We start from the raw sequence: 24359 nt of genomic DNA on the forward strand, positions 1-24359 counted from the left end.
AGACTTGACTGCCCTTGAGCAGCACAAAAACATCCTGTGGCATTCTGCATTAGCATCGAATATCCCCAGTAATATGCAACTTTTCAGGGAAGTCAGGAACCAATATACACAGTCATTTATGAAAGCTAAGGCTAGCTTCTTCAAACAGAAATTTGCATCCTGTAGCACTAATTCCAAAAACTTTTGGGATACTGTAAAGTCCATGGAGAATAAGAGCACCTTCTCCCAGCTGCCCACTGCTCTGAGGCTAGGAAACACTGTCACCACCGATAAATCTACGATAATCAATAATATCAATAAGTATTTTTCTACGGCTGGCCATGCTTTCCACCTGGCTACCCCTAACCCAGCCAACAGCTCTGCACCCCTTGCAGCAACTTGCCCATGCCCCCCCCCCCCACGCTTCTCCTTCACCCAAATCCAGACAGTTGATGTTCTGAAAGAGTTGCAAAATCTGGATCCCTACAAATCAGCTGGGCTAGACAATCTGGACCCTCTCTTTCTAAAATTATCTGCCAAAATTGTTGCAACCCCTATTACTAGACACTCTTTTGTATCATCTGAGATCTCCAAAGATTGGAAAGCTTTCGCGGTCATCCCCCTCTTCAAAGGGGGAGACACTCTAGACCCAAACTGTTACAGACCTATATCCATGCTGTCAGGTTTTGGCCAGGACTGTTCAGGTTTTGGTCACTAGATGTCCCCATTGCACCTTTTTTGTACCTTTTGTTTTTCCTTGCTCTAATTATTGTTTGCACCTGTGTGTCGTTCCCTTGTTAGTATTTAAACCCTGTGTGTTCCTCAGTTCCTTGCTCAGTGTTTGTATGTTAGCACCCAGCCCCAGCCCAAGCCTTGTTCTGAACATATGATTCTCTTATTGGATTTTCCAGAGGTTCTCTGGTTTAGTTCTTGTGTATTTTTGAGTAGTCTTTTGAGGTTTGTTTTTCCCTGCTGTTTTTACCACTTTGGAGTTTCTTTGTATTTTGGAGGATATCCATTTTGTGCTTCTTGGCTTTATGTTTGGACATTGTGGATTTAGATTCTTTGCCTGAAGATTTTGTTCTTTAATTAAACCACCATCTCTAGTACTGCTGTGTCTGCCTCATCTTCTGGGTTCTGACGATTATTAGTGACTGTTTCTCGCACCGGGTCCTGACACATCCTGCCCTGCCGTTCTAAAATCTTGGAAAGCCAAGATAACAAACAGATCACCGACCATTTAGAACCCACGGTATCAACTCCGCTATGCAATCTGGTTTCAGAGCTGGTCATGGGTGCACCTCAGCCACGCTCAAGGTCCTAAACAATATCATAACCGCCATCAATAAAAGACAGTACTGTGGGCCTCCCGGGTGGCGCAGTGGTCTAGGGCACTGCATCGCAGTGCTAGCTGCGCCACCAGAGTCTCTGGGTTCGCGCCCAGGCTCTGTCGCAGCCGGCCGCGACCGGGAGGTCCGTGGGGCGACGCACAATTGGGCTAGCATCGTCCGGGTTAGGGAGGGTTTGGCCAGTAGGGATATCCTTGTCTCATCGCGCTCCAGTGACTCCTGTGGCGGGCCGGGCGCAGTGCGCGCTAACCAAGGGGGCCAGGTGCACGGTGTTTCCTCCGACACATTGGTGCAGCTGGCTTCCGGGTTGGAGGCGCGCTGTGTTAAAGAAGCAGTGCGGCTTGGTTGGGTTGTGCTTCGGAGGACGCATGGCTTTCGACCTTCGTCTCTCCCAAGCCCGTACGGGAGTTGTAGCGATGAGACAAGATAGTAATTACTAGCGATTGGATACCACAAAAATTGGGGAGTTAAAGGGATAAAAAATGTAAAAATTAATTTAAAATAAATTTAAAAAAGACAGTACTGTGCAGCCGTCTTCATCGACCTGGCCAAAGGTTTTGACTCTGTCAATCACAGCATTCTTATCGGCAGACTCAACAGCCTTGGTTTCTCAAATGACTGCCTCGCCTGGTTCACCAACTACTTCTCTGACAGAGTTCAGTGTGACAAATCGGAGGGCCTGTTGTCCGGACCTCTGGCAGTCTCTATGGGGGTGCCCCAGGGTTCAATTCTCAGGCCGACTCTTTTCTTTGTATATATCAACGATGTCTCTTGCTGCGGGTGATTCTCTGATCCACCTCAACGCATACGACACCATTCTGTATACATCTGGCCCTTCTTTGGACACTGTGTTAACAAACCTCCAAACGAACTTCAACGCCATACAACACTCCTTCCGTGGCCTCCAACTGCTCTTAAACGCATGCTCTTCAACCGATCGCTGCCCGCACCCGCCCGACTAGCATCACTACTCTGGACGGTTCTCACTTAGAATATGTGGACAACTACAAATACCTAGGTGTCTGGTTAGACTGTAAACTCTCCTTCCAGACTCACATTAAGCATCTCCAGTCCAAAATGAAATCTAGAATCGGCTTCCTATTTCGCAACAAGGCCTCCTTCACCTCCTTCACTCATGCTGCTAAACATACCCTTGTAAAACTGACTATCCTACCGATTCTTGACTTCGGCGATGTCATTTACAAAATAGCCCCCAACACTCTACTCAGCAAACTGGATGTAGTCTATCACAGTGCCATCCATTTTGTCACCAAAGCCCCATATACTACCAACCACTGCGACCTGTATGATCTCGTTGGCTGGCCCTCGCTACATATTCGTTGCCAAACCCAATGGCTCCAGGTCATCTATAAGTCTTTGCTAGGTAAAGCCCCGCCTTATCTCAGCTCACTGGTCACCATAGCAACACCAACCCATAGCACGCACTACAGCAGGTATATTTGACTGGTCATCCCCAAAGCCAATACTTACTTTGGCCGCCTTTCCTTCCAGTTCTCTGCTGCCAATGACTGGAACGAATTGCAAAAATGACTGAAGCTGGAGTCTTATATCTCCCTCTCTAACTTTAAGCATCAGCTGTCAGAGCAGCTTACCGATCACTGTACCTGTACACAGCCAAATAATCTGTAAATAGCTGTAAATAGCACACCCAACTGCCTCATCCCCATATTGTTATTTATCTTCTTGCTCTTTTGCACCCCAGTATCTCCACTTGCACATCATCATCTGCACATCTATCACTCCAGTGTTCATGCTAAACTGTAATTGTTTTGCCTCTATGGCCTATTTATTGCCTTACCTCCCCACTCTTCTACATTTGCACACACTGTACATAGATTTTTCTACTGTGTTATTGACTGTACGTTTGTTTATGTGTAACTCAGTGTTGTTGTTTTTGTCGCATTGCTTTGCTTTATCTTGTCCAGGTCGCAGTTGTAAATGAGAACTTGTTCTCAACTGGCCTACCTGGTTAAATAAAGGTGAAATAAATTTTTTTTTAAATTATAAAAGGGAGAGACAGAGGGAGAAAGGGAGAGTGAGAGAGGGAGAATGAGAGGGACAGAGGAAGAGTGGGAGAGAGAGAGAGAGTGATGGAAGAGAGTGAGAGAGAGAGAGAGAGAGAGAGAGGGATAATGAGAGTGGGAGAATGAGAAAGGGAGAGAGCGAGAGAGAGTGAGAAAGGGATAGAGAGGGAAAATGAGAGAGGGAGAGTGAGAGAGTGAGAGAGAGATAGAAGGAGAGAGTGAGAGAGAGAGAGATATACAGTTGAAGTCGGAAGTTTGCATACACTTCAGTCATTAAAACTCGTTTTTCAACCACTCCAAAAATTTCTTGTTAACAAACTATAGTTTTGGCAAGTCGGTTAGAACATCTACTTTCACAAATAATTATTTCACTTAGAATTCACTATATCACAATTCTAGTGGGTCAGAAGTTTACGTACACTAAATTGACTGTGCCTTTAAACAGCTTGGAAAATTCCATAAAATTGTGTAATGGCTTTAGAAGCTTCTGATGGGCTAATTGACATCATTTGAGCCAATTGGAGGTGTACCTGTGGATGCATTTCAAGGCCTACCTCACGTCTTTGCTTGGCCTACCTCAAGTGCCTCTTTGCTTGACATCATGGGGAAAATCAGAAGAAATCAGCCAAGACCTCAGAAAAAAAATTGTAGACCTCCACAAGTCTGGTTCATCCTTTGGAGCAATTTAAAAATGCCTGAAGGTACCACGTTCATCTGTACAAACAATAGTACGCAAGTATAAACACCATTGGCCCACGCAGCCGTCATACCGTTCAGGAAGGAGACGTGTTCTGTCTCCTAGAAATGAATGTACTTTGGTGCGAAAAGTGCAAATCAATCCCAGAACAACAGCAAAGGACCTTGTGGAGATGCTGGAGGAAACCAGTACAAAAGTATCTATATCCACAGTAAAACGAGTCCTATATCGACATAACCTGAAAGGCTGCTCAGCAAGGAAGAAGCTACTGCTCCAAAACCACCATAAAAAAACTGATTACGGTTTGCAACTACACATGGGGACAACGATCGTACTTTTGGAGAAGTGTCCTCTGGTCTGATGAAACAAAAATAGAACTGTTTGGCTATAATGACCATCGTTATGTTTGGAGGAAAAGGGGGATGCTTGCAAGCCGAAAAACACCATCCCAACCGTGAAGCACGGGGGCCGCAGCTTCATGTTGTGGGGGTGCTTGTTGCAGGAGGGACAGGTGCACTTCACAAAATAGATGGCATCATGAGGTAGGAAAATAATGTTGATATATTGAAGCTACATCTCAAGACATCAGTCAGGAAGTTAAAGCTTGGTCACAAATGGGTCTTCCAAATGGACAATGACCCCAAGCATACTTCCAAAGTTGTGGCAAAATGTCTTAAGGGCAACAAAGTCAAGGTATTGGAGTGGCCATCACAAAGCCCTGACCTCAATCCCATAGAAAATTTGTGTGCAGAACTGAAAAAGCGTGTGCGAGCAAGGAGACCTACAAACCTGACTCAGTTACACCAGCTCTGTCAGGAGGAATGGTCCAAAATTCACCCAACTTTTTGTGGGAAACTTGTGGAAGGCTACCTGAAACGTTTGACCCAAGTTAAACAATTTAAAGGCAATGCTACCTCTACAATTATTCTGACATTTCACAGTCTTAAAATAAAGTGGGGATCCTAACTGACCTAAGAGAGGGAATTTTTACTAGGATTAAATGTCAGGAATTGTGAAAAACTGACTTCAACCGACTTCAACTGTCTCAACTGTCTCTCTCTCTCTATATATATATGTATATATATATATGTATATATATATATATATATATATATATATATATATATATAGAGAGAGAGAGAGAGAGAGAGAGAGAGAGAGAGAAGGAAAATGTTGGAGACATTATATAGAGAGATATCTACAAAAAAACTCATAAAGCAAAAACAGCACACAAACAACTCTACCCCCAACAAACCTCCCCTGCCCTTGCACTCCCTCACTAATTTCTTTAAATTCAGTTCAGTGTGGGTCCAGACCCAGGGAAAGCTGACCATTAGTGTGTCTGGATGAACAAATGCCCTGCAAAGCGTTTCCGTGTCGCCCACTTGTCTTGAGCCCCTCTCGTAATGACCTGCTGGCCCGTCAGTTCAAAGCAGACCATGACACCATGATGAATGGAGCTGACCCGGCAATTTCAGAAGAATATAGCTGTGGTAACTATCGCTTTGTTCTAAATGTAAGTCTGTTAAATCGGCAGTAGACATTAAGAGCAATAATACATGTATAATTCTAGTATACTTAGCAGTTTGTGTCAACTGCAAGAAAGTAAGACACAAATGAGAGAGTGAGCAGTTGTTGTTTTTTATGTACAAATTGAAATTTCTTTTAGTCGGTGCATGCCCCCTTCACTTCACCCCAAAATACATATTGTGGCTCAGTGAGTTCTCTAAACAATTCCAGATTGAGGTTGAGGTTGCCCGGTGGCACTCCGGGTTGCATAATCTATTTCTCCTCCATCTCATCTTAAAGGCTCAATCAGGCTGACATTATCCAGTAACGTCAGTCACACTCTCAAAGACAAGGCAAGCCAGACACACCTCCCCTGCGTAGACTTCTACATAGAAATCTATTACACTGGATTTCTAGACCTTACAGAAAGTCATATGTAAAACCTGCAGTTGATACCAATTTTTAAATTATCTAATATTTGCTTACCACTAGGGGGAGGGACTAGAACTTGAATAACACTTGAGCTTAGTGACTAGCGAGTTAATAACAAAATATATAACATGTTGATACATTTTTACATTGCGCTGGAACTAACTGCCTATCAGAGGAAATACAGGTAGATATTAAGATGCAATGAGCAATGAAAGAGGAGTGAAGAAGAAGTATCAGAGTGTAGAGATATACACCTCCAAACCAAACAGCAGCTTTTCATACCCATAAACTCCAAGTGTGTTTAAAAAGACCATGCAGGCCAGAGGGAGGACGCAGTCAAAGGGAAAAGGAGTGTCCAGTTGATCTGACCACTACTAACCGGGGTGCAGACCTCCATGACCTTTGACCTGAGGAAGTGGGACCAGTGGAGGCTCAGTCCCATTCAAAATCCAATGTTCCCTAACGTTAACCCATACCCTAACCCTAACCCGAAAACCTAACCTTAACCCTAGCTTCTAACCCTAACCCTAAACCTAATTCTAACCCTAACACTAATTCTAACCTTAACTCCAAACCCCCTAGAAAAAGCATTTGACCTTGTGGGGACCAACAAAATGTCCCCAGTTGGTCAAATGTTTGTTTGTTTACTATTCAAACACACACACACCACTATCTGGGAGTGAGATTCCAAAGTAAATGGACAGTCTTAAATCAACTCAGCTCAGTTCCCTGACGTCCCCAATCTACACAGTGCTGCTGGCCGAACGCTGAGACCGAAGCCGCCACTGCATCAGCACGCAGCCTTCCCATTAGAGGTGAGTAAGAGGTCAACTGACAGAAGACCAGTAGTTAGAGACCAGTAGTTAGATAGCAGTAGTTAGACAGCAGTAGTTAGAGACCAGTAGTTAGAGGCCAGTAGTTAGATAGCAGTAGTTAGAGGCCAGTAGTTAGAGACCAGTAGTTAGAGACCAGTAGTTAGAGACCAGTAGTTAGAGGCCAGTAGTTAGAGACCAGTAGTTAGAGACCAGTAGTTAGAGACCAGTAGTTAGATAGCAGTAGTTAGAGGCCAGTAGTTAGATAGCAGTAGTTAGAGACCAGTAGTTAGATAGCAGTAGTTAGAGACCAGTAGTTAGATAGCAGTAGTTAGATAGCAGTAGTTAGATAGCAGTAGTTAGAGACCAGTAGTTAGAGACCAGTAGTTAGAGACCAGTAGTTAGATAGCAGTAGTTAGAGACCAGTAGTTAGATAGCAGTAGTTAGATAGCAGTAGTTAGAGACCAGTAGTTAGATAGCAGTAGTTAGATACCAGTAGTTAGAGACCAGTAGTTAGATAGCAGTAGTTAGATAGCAGTAGTTAGAGGCCAGTAGTTAGAGGCCAGTAGTTAGAGACCAGTAGTTAGATAGCAGTAGTTAGAGACCAGTAGTTAGAGGCCAGTAGTTAGAGACCAGTAGTTAGACAGCAGTAGTTAGATAGCAGTATTTAGATAGCAGTAGTTAGAGACCAGTAGTTAGATAGCAGTAGTTAGATAGCAGTAGTTAGAGACCAGTAGTTAGAGACCAGTAGTTAGAGACCAGTAGTTAGAGACCAGTAGTTAGAGACCAGTAGTTAGAGACCAGTAGTTAGATAGCAGTAGTTAGATAGCAGTAGTTAGAGGCCAGTAGTTAGATAGCAGTAGTTAGAGGCCAGTAGTTAGAGACCAGTAGTTAGAGACCAGTAGTTAGAGGCCAGTAGTTAGAGACCAGTAGTTAGAGACCAGTAGTTAGATAGCAGTAGTTAGAGACCAGTAGTTAGAGACCAGTAGTTAGATAGCAGTAGTTAGAGATCAGTAGTTAGAGACCAGTAGTTAGAGACCAGTAGTTAGAGGCCAGTAGTTAGAGACCAGTAGTTAGAGACCAGTAGTTAGATAGCAGTAGTTAGAGACCAGTAGTTAGATAGCAGTAGTTAGATAGCAGTAGTTAGAGACCAGTAGTTAGATAGCAGTAGTTAGATACCAGTAGTTAGAGACCAGTAGTTAGATAGCAGTAGTTAGATAGCAGTAGTTAGAGGCCAGTAGTTAGAGGCCAGTAGTTAGAGACCACTAGTTAGATAGCAGTAGTTAGAGACCAGTAGTTAGATAGCAGTAGTTAGAGACCAGTAGTTAGAGACCAGTAGTTAGATAGCAGTAGTTAGAGACCAGTAGTTAGAGACCAGTAGTTAGATAGCAGTAGTTAGAGACCAGTAGTTAGAGACCAGTAGTTAGAGACCAGTAGTTAGATAGCAGTAGTTAGAGACCAGTAGTTAGAGACCAGTAGTTAGAGACCAGTAGTTAGAGACCAGTAGTTAGATAGCAGTAGTTAGAGACCAGTAGTTAGAGACCAGTAGTTATAGACCAGTAGTTAGAGACCAGTAGTTAGATAACAGTAGTTAGAGACCAGTAGTTAGATAGCAGTAGTTAGATAGCAGTAGTTAGAGACCAGTAGTTAGATAGCAGTAGTTAGAGACCAGTAGTTAGAGACCAGTAGTTAAAGACCAGTAGTTAGAGACCAGTAGTTAGATAGCATGAAGAGAAATATGTAGGGCACAGGGTTTTGACAGTCCTGAGAGCACCAGAACATCAAGATGACACAGCATCAAAAGACAAGGCAATGAAGCGTTTCGCATGTCTGTGTTTGCTTTTTGATTACCAATAAGACGGCATGGTCAGATTGAAAGAGGTTTGCCAATCAGACAGGTACAAGCAGCTGAGCACCATGCAGGTAACCCTGAGGAGGTGGGAGACTACCCGAGAGAGACCAGCCAAGGCCACAGTTCTCTAGCACCTGGGAGGCAATGGAAATCAGGGGAAATGCATACTCCTGTGTGTGAGGTAGTATGCACGCTCTGAGGGGGACACACATTGAACATTAGCAGGTGTGTGTGAATGACGCTTTGATAATCAGACTGCAGCCCACCGCTGGAGAGGGTCACTCACTAAGACTTACTGACCGCCACTATTTCCTCAAAGTAAGAGATTATCTGGCCCTACTAGGGAATTGGCACAAGAACAAAGGTCAAGGAGAACATATATTGTAGCCAATCTAGCCTACATTTGGGCAGAATGTCAATGTACACACAGAATTAGCTTTTCAGAGCTCATTTGAAACACAAAGATGAAAGGGCTGAATTATTAATATAAAGATAGTTAGTCTTCAATACGTTTACAGATACACAATCAGTAGAGGGTATAATAGATAATTTTATGACAAAAACACCAATAGGTCTGCATAGAAAATCTGGTGACTCAAAAAAATCAGGGCAATATAGGTGGCAGCTGTGAGCAAAGAGTTTTGTGTGACAAAAACAGCTGATATGAAAAGAATGCCTTTGACATCAAACCAGCTATTGGATTGTTGTCAAAGCAAACACTAAGACAAGGGAAATAACGAATGACAGGCGAGGACTGTAGCTTTCAAGGCAACCATGTACAATTACGCACAAGTAAACGAATAGGAATGTAATACATTTTACCTATGTCACAGTTTTAAATGAATGATATGTCTAATGTAGTCGTAATGCATTATTTCCTACTCAAACAAATATTATTATTTGTAAAATTCAATAATAAACTGCGCGTTACTTTACCTGCTATCCAATGCGTTTTAGTCCAATCTGCTGCATGCGCGCCAGTGAGGTCAGACACTTTTCCCCAGCAAGCTCCTGGTCGGCTGTGGAGCATGGCTTGGCGGTGAAAATTCACACAACGATGTCCTTTAAAGGTACTTAATTCTCATGCGTCCAACTTTTCAGGTTATGTCCTCTTTGCTTGAAGTTTAGAAAAAAAAATCTTCAAAGGCTTTGGTTTCAGGAGAGCACGAAAGGCGCCTCCCTCTATGCGGCCAAGCCTTTCTGTTCTGCTCTCCACCAAATCCTTTCAGTTTCACCCTGCATAGGAACAGAATAAATATCATTCTAATTACACCCTGCATAGGAACAGAATAAATATCATTCTAATTACATAAAAAGTTGAATTGTACACATAAATACGCACATTACCAAAATATTTATGCTGCAATCTTGTGGGATAATTCCGTTGATTATTTCATGATGAGCACATATGTGGACATGTCAAACAATGCTTTATCAGCTCAAACAACTATTGCATCAACACACTTTATTTTCTGTGTGTGTGTGTGTGTGTGTGTGTGTGTGTGTGTGTGTGTGTGTGTGTGTGTGTGTGTGTGTGTGTGTGTGTGTGTGTGTGTGTGTGTGTGTGTGTGTGTGTGTGTGTGTGTGTGTGTGTGTGTGTGTGTGTGAGAGAGAAGAGGGGGTCATAAAAACATAATAGAGCAGAGAGGCTTTGGGTCATGTATGATGAGTTACAGGTGACTCAACGTCTTAAGTTTCATGCATTGTTAGATACATTTATTTCCCACCGCTGAACAAATAGCCCCAAGGCAATATGAGGTTTATAACACAAGCATTTCGCTACACCCGCAACAACATCTACTAAATATGTGTATGTGACCAATAAAGTGTTATTAGATTTAGGTTATATGTGAAGTTTCTTCCCCCATACTCGGACTTGCTCAGTCTTGCCTCCTAACATTGATACAAATACGAGTAAACAAAGCGCCAGGAACGCGCATAACCTTAAGGCTTTTCCAGGATTATTCCACAATAAAATGTTAAAACAAATTTTTCCAAGATACAAGTTATGTTTTGGATATAGAACCGCAGCCCGGCTTTGTCCTTGGTATGGAAACGTTGCGTCTCACATTCAGACAGTGTCCCTCGCCCAGAACTTGGAACTCGATGGCGTTCTTGCATGCAGAACAGTTTTTTTGTCTTTGGTATCTGTTGTTTTTCACAGATATAGTTCAGGTTAAAAAAACTATTGATGTGACCTCTGCGCGTCCAAATCTACTTCACCGCAACTGAGGATAAAGTATTTTCAACATTGCATCTCCATGCGTCATGCCATTACGCGGTGGCAGTGCAACTATTACCAAATCATCAATGTAGGCTTTCCCATCGATCTTTGTTGAGTGGGTATCCGTCACTAAAAGGTATCCAATATTCAGCGACTTTGCAGCTCTTTTGTGTATTTGCGCGCACACTAGAGATGCTATACAATACACAAGTACAGGAGGCGATATGCTCACCACGCTGCTCTGCCTGTCAAAATCCTTGTGAGACGGAGCGCATTGACGCTCTTGAGAGTGCTGTGATATTTCCTGCCCCTCTGCATAGTTCAAATATATTTTTGTTAATGGGGAGGGCGCATTGGAATTGACATATCTGAAAGGGTTTGGATATGGATACGTGTCTGTGCGTTGGTATTGACAACAACACGGTTCCTAGCAAAAATATAAACAGGAGGCCTACATATACTTTGAGGAAATGTACTCCACCACAGATGTCAATTCAACGTCTATTCCACGTTGGTTGGAAACAACATTGATTCAACCAGTGTGTGCCCAGTGGGCATGGACTGAGTCCCAAGTTGTTTATGCTCTCTGTCCCATAAACTTGAGTGATTTTACTGCATTCTTACATTCTTCACAAACTAACAAAGGATATTGTACACACACGTGTATTTGCCACCCTCCTTTCAATGTTTGCATAGTCATGGAAAGGCCTCCCTTATAGACTGTCACCAAGTCTACTGTAGTCCTCAGAGAAGGATTGATGGAGGGCAGAGAGAGACCGATTGATCGAGGGCAGAGGGTGGAGAGAGAGATGGAGGGAGGGCAGAGGGTGCAGAGAGAGATGGAGGGAGGGAGGGCAGAGGGTGCAGAGAGAGATGGAAAGAGGGCAGAGTGTGGAGAGAGAGATGGAGGGAGGGCAGAGGGAGAGAGATGGAGGGAGGGCAGAGGGTGCAGAGAGAGATGGAAAGAGGGCAGAGGGTGGAGGGAGAGAGATGGAGGGAGGGCAGAGGGTGGAGGAAGGGGGATTCCTTCAGAAAGGGCCTGCCTGACATACTTCAGATTCAGGCTTATGGCTGCGCTGTACGGCACACACCTCCCCTCCCCAAATGACCCCACCCCCTCTATCAGGCCAGCTCCAGCACTCCCTCCAGGGCAAACACTGGGGCCCGCGGAACACAAAAGCCTGGGCAAACAGCGCCTTGCTCGCCTAGCTCTCCTCTCTACCACACAGAAGGCAGAGACAAACGCAAGGGAGGATCCCCGCCCGCGATCCCTATTAATAGAACCCAGGTAACTATACACACACAGCTGAGCATGGCAGGTTCAACAACATAGTGGAACCTGTGGACTGTACTGTGCCTATGTCAGAGAGGGACCCTAAGGCAAGGGGACACCTGGGTAAGGTGAGACAGATGGGAGGATTACACAATACATGTTTACCACATTTTACAGGATGACTCTCTCACACAGTCAGAGACGGGATTGTGAAAGCATACGTATTAAAGCTGTATCAATGCAGAAGAGTTGTATTTAACCATGACAACAAGGAAACTAATGAATGACAGTTTCAAAGCTCTTTGAAAAGGAGATTGACAGGGTCTTCTGAGAACATGCCTCTGGCATATAGATGCTGCCTACATACGGTGGTGTAAAGAATTATACTTGAAAGTACTACTTAAGTTGTTTGGGGTATCTGTACTTTACTTTACCATTTATATTTTTTACTACTTTTACTTCACTACATTCCTAAAGAAAATAATGTACTTTGTTCTTTCATTTCCGACACCTAAATGTACACATTATATTTTGAATGCTTAGCTGGGCTAGAAAATTGTCAAATTCACACATTTATCAAAAGAACATCCCTGGTCATCCCTACTGCCTCTGATCTGTCGGACTCACTAAACACACATGCTTTGTTTGTAAATGATGTCTGAGTGTTGGAGCTTTCCCCTGGCTAGCCATAAATAAAATAAAAACATGAACATTGTACCATCTGTTTTGCTTAATATGATTAATTTGAAATTATTTCAACTTTTCCTTTAAGTATATTTTTGCAATTACATTTACTTTTGATACTTATATATTATTATTAAAATCCAAATACTTTTAAACATTTACTCAAGTAGTATTTTACTGGGTGACTTTCACTTTTACTTAAGTGATTTTCTACTAAGGTATGTTAACTTTTACTACAGTATGAAAATGAGGTATTTTTTTCCACCACTGCCTACATAAAGGGTCTGAATACTTATGTAAATGTACTATTTCAGTTTAATAAATTTGCAAACATTTCTAAAAACCTGTTTTTGTTTTTGTCATTATGGGGTTTTGTTTGTAGATTGGTGAGGGAAAAAAAATCTTTTATAATAATAATAATAAGGCCGTAGCTTAACAAAATGTGGAAAAAGAGAAGGGGTCTGAATAGTTTCAGAATGCATTGTATATGTTCTCTCACAGGCTACTTTACTTTACAGCCATGACATCAGTGTCTCGGCATTGTCACTTAATGAGAAGAATGTGCTTTGATATGCATAACTTTATGACAAGAGCCATGAGCACCTCTGTGACTGCATGCCAAGCCATCGCACTGACAGATGGTAATGAACTTGTACGCCATTTGTGTGTACACCCATTGCTAAGCCCCATGAGCACAAGGACAACACACTCAGGCATGCAAAACGCACAGACACTCAAACACATGCACGCACACACAAATTAAGCTGTGCCAACAAGCAGAACGCTGTCACAGATCCCAACTTTGGGCAAATGTCACCTCGCTACTCTCATCCCCACAGAACAGTAATGTCAACATGTGAAACCTCTGCCTGTAACTCTGAGACCTGCGTCCTCCAGTTCTCCCAAGAGTAGCAGAGTCAGAAAAATGTAGTTAACTAAGGTTTTGGATAAATAAGAAGTTACATGACTGCCAAACTGTTCTATAAACAATCATTAATCCTTATCTCTCATGAATATGACATCCTGACTCAACCTGCAATGACAGACATTCCATACCCGTACTTTGTACTAGCTTAAATCTGATACTTCACCTACAGTATAACAGGGTTCCCAAACTGACGGCCCATTTTATTTGCCACCCAAGTTTTCTGAGCAAAAAAAAGAAGTCAAACTTTGTCATTGTTAGACATAATAGACTAAGGAAATCAGCTCCTATTGATTTTAATTTGGGAAATCTGTTCAAGTATTCACACACATAACAGAGAGACACGTGATCGTATTCAAATGTAAGCAAGTTTTATAATTATTATGTTTTAGTCAAATATATCTTTTTGGGATTCTTGCGGTCACTTTGCAGTCTACAAATTATTTGTAATTTTGTTCTGGCCCCCACCATCCGCTCAAGAAACAAATCGTCCCACGGCTGAATCTACACTGAACAAAAATATAAACACAACATGCGACCATATAAAATATTTTACTGAGTTACAGTTCATATAAGGAAATCAGTCAATTTAAATAAATGAATTATGCCGTAATCTATTGATTTCACGACTGCTCACAGATACCTTAAAAAAGGTAGGGGCGTGGATCAGAAAACCAGTCAGTATCTGGTGTGACCACCATTTATTTGCCTCATGCAGCTCGACACATCTCCTTCGCATAGAGTTGATCAGGATGTTGATTGTGGCCTGTGGAATGTTGTCCCACTCTTCAATGGCTGTGCGAAGTTGCTGGATATTGGCGGGTACTGAAACACGCTGTCCTACACGTTGATACAGAGCATCCCAAACATACTCAATCAGTGACATGTCTAGTGAGTATGAAGGCCATGGAAGAACTGGGACATTTTTAGCTTCCAGAAATTGGGTAGAGATCCTTGCAACATGGGATTGTGTATTATCATGCTGAAACATGAGTTAAAGGTGGCGGATGAATGTCACGACAAACGGCCTCAGGATTTCGTTGTGGTAGTCCTGAGCCTTCAAAATGCCATCAATAAAATGCAATTGTGTTCATTGTCAGTAGTTTATGTCTGCCCATACCATAACCCCCCACACCCTGGGGCACTCTGTTCACAACATTGTCTTCAGCAAACTGCTGGCCCACATGATGCCATACACGTGGTCTGCAGTTGTGAGGCCAGTTGGACATACTGCCAAATGCTCTAAAACAACTCTGGATGTGGCTTATGGTAGAGAAATTAACATAAAAGTATTTGGCAACAGCTCTGGTTGACATTCCTGCAATCAGCATGCCAATTGCACGCTCCCTCAAAACTTGAGACATCTGTAGAATTGTGTTGTGACAAAACTGCACATTTCAGTGGCCTTTTATTGTCCCCAGCACAAAGTACACCTGTGTATTTATATTTATTATATATCCCCATTAGTTCCTGCCAAGGCAGCAGCTACTCTTCCTGGGGTCCATCAACATTAAAGCAGTTACAGTGCATTCGGAAAGTATTCGGACCCCTTGACTTTTTACACATTTTGCTGTTACAGCTTTATTCTAAAATGAATAAAATAGTTTTTTCCCCTCATCAATCTACACACAATACCCCATAATGACAAAGCAAAAACAGCTTGTTTAAAAAATGCAAATATATACAAATAAATAAATAATTAATATCAAATGTACATGTATTCAAACCCTTTACTCAGTACTTTGTTGAAGCACCTTTGGCAGCGATTATAGCCTTGAGTCTTGTGGGTATGATGCTACAAGCTTGGCACACCTTCGCCCAAGTCTGAGGTCCTGAGTGCTCTGGAGCAGATCAAGGATCTCATCAAGAATCTCTCTCTGTACTTTGATCCATTAATCTTTCTCTCGATCCTGACTAGTCTCCCAGTCCATGCCGCTGAAAAACATCCCCCAGAATGATGCTGCCACCACCATGCTTCACCGTAGAGATGGTGCCAGGTTTCCTCCAGACATGACGCTTGGCATTGAGGCCAAAGAGTACAATCTTGGTTTCATCAGACCAGAGAATCTTGTTTCTCATGGTCTGAGAGTCCTTTAGCTGCCTTTTGGCAAACTACAAATGGGCTGTCATGTGCATTTTACTGAGGAGTGGCTTCCGTCTGTCCAGTCTACCATAAAGGCCTGATTGGTGGAGTGCTGCAGAGAAGGTTGTCCTTCTAGAAGGTTCTCCCATCTCCATAGAGGAACTCTGGAGTTCTGTCAGAGTGGCCATCGGGTTCTTGGTCACCTCCCTGACCAAAGCCCTTCTCCGCAATTACTCAGTTTGGCCGGGAGGCCAGCTCTAGGAAGAGTCTTGGTGGTTCAAAGCTTCTTCCATTTAAGAATGATGGCGGTCACTGTGTTCTTGGGTACCTTCAATGCTGCGGAAATTTGATGGAACCCTTTCCCAGATCTGTGCCTCGACACAATCCTGTCTCTGAGGTCTACGGACAATTCCTTCGACCTCATGGCTTGGTTTTTGCTCTGACATGCACTGTCAACTGTGGGACCTTATATAGACATGGTTTGGAAAGGTACACACCTCTCTAATTAATTTAATTTAGCACAGGTGGACTCCAATCAAGTTGTAGAAACGTCAAGGATGATCAATGGAAACAGGATGCACCTGAGCTCAATTTCGAGTCACATAGCAAAGGGTCTGGATGCTTATGCAAAGAAGGTATCCATTTTTAATTTTTAAGATATTTTCACTGATTTCTAAAAACCTGTTTTCACTGTCATTATGGGGTATTGTGTGTAGATTTATGAGGATAAAAAAAAAAAAAAATTTTTTTAGGATAAGTCTGTAAAATAACAAAATGTGGAAAAGTCCAAGGGGTCTGAAAACATTTAGTTTTAGAAATATTTAGGACTAACTCATTCCTTGCCACCCATTCTGAAACTAACTGCAGTTCTTTGTTACGTGTTGCAATCATTTCAGTTGCTGTAGTAGCTGACATGTATAGTGTTGAGTCATCCGCATATATAGACACACTGGCTTTACTCAAGGCCACTGGCATGTCCTTAGTAAAGATTGAAAAAGTAAAGGGAGCCTCCCGAGTGGCGTAGCGGTCTAAGGCACTGCATCACAGTGTTGCAGCGTCACTACAGCCTGGGGTTCGATCCAAGGCTGTGTCATTACTGGCCGTGACCGGGAGTCCCATAGGGCGGCGCACAATTGGCCCAGCGTTGTCTGACTTCGGTCGTCAGTTGAATGGTGTTTCCTCCGACACATTGGTGCAGGTGGCTTCTGGGTTAAGCGAGTGGGTGTTAAGAGGCGTGGTTTGGTGGGTCCTGTTTCGGAGGACGCATGACTCGAGCTTCGCCTCCCCCGAGCCCGTTGGGGAGTTGCAGTGCTGAGACAAGATCATAATCACAAAATTGGGGAGAAAAAGGTGTTAAAAATTACAACCGCTGCCACGGGGAATTCCTGATTCTACTTGGATTATTATTATTCCATTAAAGAACACCCTCTGTGTTCTGTTAGACAGGTAACTCTTTATCCAAAATATATCAGGCGGTGTAAAGCCATAACACATACGTTTTTCCATTAGCAGACTACAAGTCGATAATGTCAAAACCCGTATTTCTCAATTCCTCATCAATCCACAGGGATTTTCTTTACCTCTTTTTCTCCACAATTTCATGGTATCCAATTGGTAGTTACAGTCTTGTCTCATCGCTGCAACTCCCGTACAGACTCGGAAGAGGCGAAGGTCGAGAAGTCCAACAAAACAGCTCCCACAATCTTTTTATTATCAATTTCTCTTAGCCAATCATCAGTCATTTGTGTAAATTCCGTGCTATTTGAATGTCCTTCCCTATAAGCGTGCTGAAAATCTGTTGTCAATTTGTTTACAGTAAAATAGCATTGTATCTGGTCAAACCCAATTTTTTCCAAAAGTTTACTAAGGGTTGATAACAGGCTGATTGGTCGGCTATTTGAGCCAGTAAAGGAGGCTTTACTATTCTTGGGTAGTGGAATTACTTTTGCTTCCCTCCAGGCCTGAGTGCACACACTTTCTAGTAGGCTTAGATTGAAAATATGGCAAACAGGAGTGGCAATATTGTCTGCTATTATCTTCAGTAATTTCCCATCCAAGTTGCCAGACCCAGTGGCTTGTCATTGTTGATAGACAACAATATTGTTTTTACCTCTTCCACACTCACTTTACGGAATTAAAAATTAAAATGCTTGCGTTTCATAATTTGATCAGTTATACTTCTATGTGTACTGTAGTGTCAACATTTGTTGCTGGCATATGATGCCTAAGTTTGCTAATCTTGCCAATGAAAAAACCATTAAAGTAATTGGCAATATCAGTGGGTTTTGTGATGAGTGAGCCACCTTACTCAATGAATGATGGAGTTAAGTTTGCCTTTTTGCCCAAAATGTAATTTAAGGTGCTCTAAAGCTTTTTACTATCATTCTTTGTCATTTATGTTTGTTTCATTTTATAGTTACTTCTTTTTATTCAGTTTAGTCACATGATTTCTTAAATTTGCAGTACTTTTGCCAATTGGTTATGCAGCCAGACTTATTTGCTATTCCTCTTGCCTCATCCATCTCAACCATACAATTTCTCAATTCCTCATCAATCCACAGGGATTTTCTTTACCTCTTTTTCTCCACAATTTCATGGTATCCAATTGGTAGTTACAGTCTTGTCTCATCGCTGCAACTCCCGTACGGACTCGGGAGAGGTGAAGGTCGAGAGCCATGTGTCCTCCAAAACACTACCCAACCAAGCCGCACTGCTTCTTGACACAATGCCCACTTAACCCGGAAGCCAGCCGTACCAATGTGTAGGAGGAAACACCGTACACCTGGCGACTGTGTCAGCGTGCACTGCGCCTGGCCTGCCACAGGAGTCGCTAGTACGCGATGGGACAAGGACATCACTGCCGGCCAAACCCCCTACCCTAACCCGCTGGGACAATTTTGCGCCACCCTATGGGCCTCCCAGTCACGACAGAGCCTGGACTCGAACCCAGAATCTCTAGTGGCACAGCTAGCACTGCGATGCCTTAGACCACTGCGCCACTCGGGAGGCTGATCGTTGGGAATTTAATGGTTTTAACAGTCATTTTCTTAATGGGTGCATGCTTATTAGTAACTGGAATAAGCAATTTCAGAAATGTGTAAAGTGCAGCGTCTGGTTGCTCCTCATTACATACCACAGGCCAACAAATATTCTTTACATCAACAACATAGGAATCACCACAAAACATATTTTATGACCTCTAATACACTATACTAGGCCCAGCCTTTGGAACTGTCTTTTTCCTAGATATGGCTACTGTATTGTGATCACTACATCCGATGGATTTGGATACTGCTTTGAAGCAAATGTCTGCATCATCAGTAAAGATGTGATCAATACATGTTGATGATTTCATTCCTGTGCTGTTTGTAACTACACTGGTAGGTGAATGATAACCTGAACCAGGTTGCAGGCACAAGTTACAGTTTGAAGTTTTTTCTTGAGTGGGCAGCTTGATGAAAGCCAGTCAATATTTAAATCAGCCAGAAAATATACCTCTGTTGATATCACATACTTTATCAAGCATTTCACACATTATCCAGATACTGACTGTTAGCACTTGGTGGTCTATAGCAGCTTCCCACCAAAATTGGCTTCAGGTGAGGCAGATAAACTAAATACTGTTGAAGTAATAGTTCAAGTTAAGTTTTACAGGAATGTGGTTCTAAATATAAATGGATACACCTCCACCTTTGGCATTTCTGTCTTTTCTGTTGATGTTTTAACCATGTATTGTTACCACTGTATCATCAAAGGTATTATCTAAGTGAGTTTCAGAGATTGTCAGAATGTTATCTGTAAATGATTGATTTCATGAACCTTGTTTCTTAAGCTACATATGTTAACATGGGCTATTTGTAGAACTTTTCTGGGATGCTTGATTGTTTTCATTGCTTTACTGGGAAGCTTGGCAGAAGTAGACATGCTCATGTTATTTATGTTAGTGCAGGGTGAGTTGCACACAGTGGACATCCTACTAGTGCACACCGCCTCAGTGTTAATAGTACAACTCTAGTTCATAGGCTCATGATTACTGCATACAATAGCTTTGGATAAGCAGAGGCATTCAGGGCAGTGAGAGGGACGTAAATTAGATTACTTACATTGTATTGTGTCTTCAAACACCACTAGGATAATGTACATTTGCTGTAACATTTTGACAGCTCAGCAACACAATGGGAGGGATTAACTGAGCTAAGCTTGGGTCATTGATAAATTATTGTCTCAATGCAGCCTTATAATGCTGTGAAAGGATCCAGGAACCCAAATGATTTGGGTGGATTCCATCTCCATTTAAATTAGCTTTGTTTCCAGAAGGTATCAAAATTGTCAATAAATGTTACACCCACAGATTTGCAATAGCGGGAGGGCTAAAAGTCTTAAAGTCTGCTGAAATGTTCAATGCCACTATTTAGGAAGGGCACAGGGACAGATATTATGGGGTGTTTGTTGGTGTCAAGCAGAGACCCAATCAGTTCTTTAAAATCCATCTTCAAATCAAATCACATGTTATTTGTCACATGCGCAGAATACAACAGGTGTAGTAGACCTTACAGTGAAATGCTTACTTACAAGCCCTTAATCAAAAATGCTTTAAGAAGTTAAGAAAAACGTGTTAAGTAAAGAATAGATAAGTAAAACTTATTTTTTTAAAGTAACAAATAATTAAACAGCAGCAGTAAAATAACAATAGTGAGGATATATACAGGGGGTACCAGTACAGAGTCAATGTGCGGGGGCACCGATTAGTCGAGGTTATTGAGGTAATATGTACATGTAGGTAGAGTTAAAGTGACCATGCTTAGATTATAAACAGAGTATCAGCAGCATAAAAGAGGGGTCTGGGTAGCCCTTTGATTAGGTGTTCAGGAGTCTTATGACTTGGGGGTAGAAGCTGTTAAGAAGCCTTTAGGACCTAGATTTGGCGCTCCGGTACCACTTGCGGTGCAGTAGCAAAGAGAAAAGTCTATGACTAGGGTGGCTGGATAGGTCCAGACCTTCCACAGCAGGCAGTCCCCCGTCAGATCCAGAGAGAGGGAAAGGACCCGAACTCGACGACGAAGCCGCTGCTGGAGTCAGCACAGCCGTCGCAGACACAGGCAATCCCAGCGATGAAGGCGCAAGTAGATCAGGCACCAGTGCGGCAAAGCTATTCCTTATGTCAATCTGCTCCAAACCTCTCGCAGACACTCCAGTCCGCTTATCAGTATACCGCTGCCATCGGTTTCCGTGACTTGTGACATTGGACCAGCGCTGATTCGAACAATCCTCTTGCTGTTCTCCGTCTACTCCACTACAGGATGGAGGAGGAGAAGCAGATAGAGACGACTTCCTGAGCAGGCAAGTTCCAGGTAGCACAGGCCATTCAGATAGGGACAGATAACAAGGCAGGGAAACATCCATCAGGCCCGAGCGGCGTCCAGCCACAGGAGTTGAGAATGATAAAGTTCCAGTTTTCCCCATAAATTTGTGCAGAATTTAAATTTGCTTGATAAGGATAGCCACCTCATTCCTGTAATCCTCTGCAAACAAACAATTGCCGCATTGGAACTCCGGATTATCAATATTGTCCCGGACAAGACTCCAGGCGAAGCGGGCTCCATTGCAACCTAGCTAGCCAACTAGCTGGTAGCAGGTGTTGACAAAAACACTTACGAACAAAATAAAAATAAAATAAAACAGGCCGAAAAAAAACAGGTTGAGGCGCAGGAGGTATCTGAGTTTGTGACAGGGATGATCATGCTGTTTAATCAGCTTCTTGATATACCACACCTGTGAGGTGGATGGATTATCTTGGCAAAGGAGAAATGCTCACTAACTGGGATGTAAACAAATGTGTGCACAACATTTGAGAGAAATAAGCTTTTTGTGCGTATGGAACATTTCTGGTATCAGCTCATGAAACATGGGACCAACACTACCTGTTGCAGTTATATTTTTATTCAGTATAGTTGATGACCACTGCAGTATAACATGCTCATTCCCATTCTATTGACGACTTATACTTTGAAACTCATTTATTCATCACACTTTGCATTAAATGTTGCAGATAGTCACTTAAAAGAGAAAAAGCCTTTGAAATGAAAAGCTGAATGACTTAACAGTATTGTAGTTATGAAACAGTCGGCAAGTCACCGGCCAGCCGCAAGGCAAAGGCATTGTCCTGTTAAGAGGGCTTCTCGCTCCAGCACACAGGAGTTCTCCGCCTTTGTGATCCTCTTTGAACACAATCTACCCAATTTGTCTGCTGCTTATTTATTGAGTCGGCATGTGTAAGGAAATTGGTTGGGAAGCTGGCAAAGCTCAGGCAACACAGGGATGGGCTTACACTTTCAAAAGATTCTTCTCTAGGACTTTTAAAGGATTTGTCTTTTGGACATGGTTGGATATAAGGAATAGATGACTATCATACTTCATTATTACAGAAATGCTTCTTTGCTGACGCCGAGTTCTCAAGTCCCTGTACTGCTCAGCAGGGGGTTGTCCAGAGCAGTTTCCACGGTTACCGGATGGACGTCTGGGCCGTTGGACCTGACCATGTCCCCGACATGTTTCCAGACAGGATGGAGGGGGTTAGATGGAGTGTGGTGCACACTCCAGATGTGAGGGACAGTTAAGAGAATTCGGTTCCCTTTGGGTTTCTCCAGTTTCATCTAATGCACAGGTCCACTCACTGCCCCACCCTCGTGTATCCCAAGGTGCCTTTCCTCCTTGGGTCTTGTCCAACTGTCCTGTGCAAGTTTGTTTTCTCTTTACAAGTGGGAACCTCCATCGAAGTCACTCAGAACAGTCCGAATTTAAGTCATTTCAGTCCTCAGTTTATGAAATGACTCTAGGTGTTTTCATTTCATGAATGGTATTTCAAGTATGCAGTCTCAAGACTTATGGTAGTTTTTATGCAAACAGACAAAATACAGCCTACACACTGTACGGCTTTGTTTGCGAGGCTGTAATCACACCATGATCATGAGCACTATTGGGGATTCTTTAAGGTTGGAAAAGCTAACGAACCAACCCTGTCACTGTCTTTATAGTATTTTGGGGGAACTAAAAATACATTTGTTTTGAAGGCATAAGCCTTGGTAGCGTGTCAACAAACTGCAATGGTAATTAGTGAATGTTCCAGTGTTGACAGACGATACTAGACTGCTACTATTCCAGATGTTTCTGTCTTTTTCTGAATGGTTCCTGTTGTGGCCATTTTAATCACCGAGGGCCGGGGGGGAAATTTAAAGAACCAACTCTTTGTAAAGTATTACATGAAATACTGACGAGGAGAATACGGTATAATTGAGAATACGGTTATATTTAGCCCTAAAGTATTTGTGAATGTCAGTTGGGTGCCAATTACAGACAGTATTGGGGGGGGGAAAGCTTTCAGATGATCGTTAGTCACACGGTCGATCTAGTATTCCCTAAAAAGTCCTAACCTTGACACTGATTACATATGGATCGAAGAGAAAAATGGGTACAAAGAGAGACAGTGCGGGACAGTGCGAGACAAAAAGAGAGGACAGAGGCTGCTCTCCGTCATCTCAGTTGACCCTCTCTAAAGTAAACCGAGTGAAAGACAGATGTTGTTCTCCCATCTGGGTGTGCGCGCGTGTTCTTTCCCTTCCAGCACTCCCTGACTTTTACCAGGAGTTTAGGTTTCGGCCTAGGGGGTCACAGCCTTCCCATTCCAAGCCCATGGAGAGGAGGCGGAGTGCAGAACCTGTCGCCAGGAATAAAAGGGGAGTCTGCTGAAGGGGTGCAGGCGCCGCTGAGAGCCGGAGCATTGTTACGGCTCGCCGGCAGGACAGTGAGGTCTGTGGAGTCAGAACCATCAGTGCAGTTTGTGGCCAGCAGCGCGACAGGCCGGGTGTTACTGGCACCCTTTTAACAGCAGGATGGAACAGCACCAAATGCTCTTTAAAGAGCTCCAGTATCCCCCACTCGCTATTCACTTACAGCACCAGCAGCTGTGCAGCAGTGCTTTCTCACCCTCCCCCCCCTTCTGTTTGCATATATATGTGTGCTAATGTACGTGTGTGGGTCTTAAAGTATCACTGCAACAGTGTGTGTCTCCTGGTTTGGATGGGTCCCTCAGGGCCACTACAATGAAACTAGATGCTCATATAGGTTTGGCAGGTGGAGAAGAGAGAGAATGAGAGTGAGAGACAGCAAGAGTGCTAGAAAGGAAGTAGAGTGGATAGGGGATTGAACCATTATTTCCCCTCTCTCAGCAGGTGGGAGGGAATTAGAGGAAGTCCTTCTCCACGCTTAGACCCATCCTCTTCATCTTAACACTATGTTTCCTGTGGAGTCTATAAACTCCAACAGAACAATGGACAGAGCTATAGTATGAGGGCTGCACAACAGGAAAGAACACCAGGGCCTTGTAACCCCATAAAGGCCTTACATTTGGTGCAGAGGGTTGCCTGCATACCATAGACTACCCGTTGACAGTGCTTTGTGTGATCACATAAAAAGAAAGAAATACACACACCATCAGC

The 24359-nt window shown here is 43.0% G+C and overlaps 1 protein-coding gene across 1 annotated transcript in view; it reads right to left on the reverse strand.

Moving 5' to 3' along the window:
- Positions 1-10287, reverse strand: part of LOC129823840 (artemin-like) — a 28978-nt gene extending 18691 nt beyond the window's left edge. Inside the window, exon 1 of the mRNA XM_055882873.1 lies at positions 9612-10287. Within this exon, the coding sequence (XP_055738848.1) occupies positions 9612-9705 (94 nt within the window). The 5' untranslated portion in view covers positions 9706-10287. The remainder of the gene's footprint in view (positions 1-9611) is intronic.
- Positions 10288-24359: the final 14072 nt, after the last annotated feature.

This window comes from Salvelinus fontinalis, chromosome 26 (genome assembly GCF_029448725.1).
Source record: "Salvelinus fontinalis isolate EN_2023a chromosome 26, ASM2944872v1, whole genome shotgun sequence".
Classification (NCBI taxonomy): domain Eukaryota; kingdom Metazoa; phylum Chordata; class Actinopteri; order Salmoniformes; family Salmonidae; genus Salvelinus; species Salvelinus fontinalis.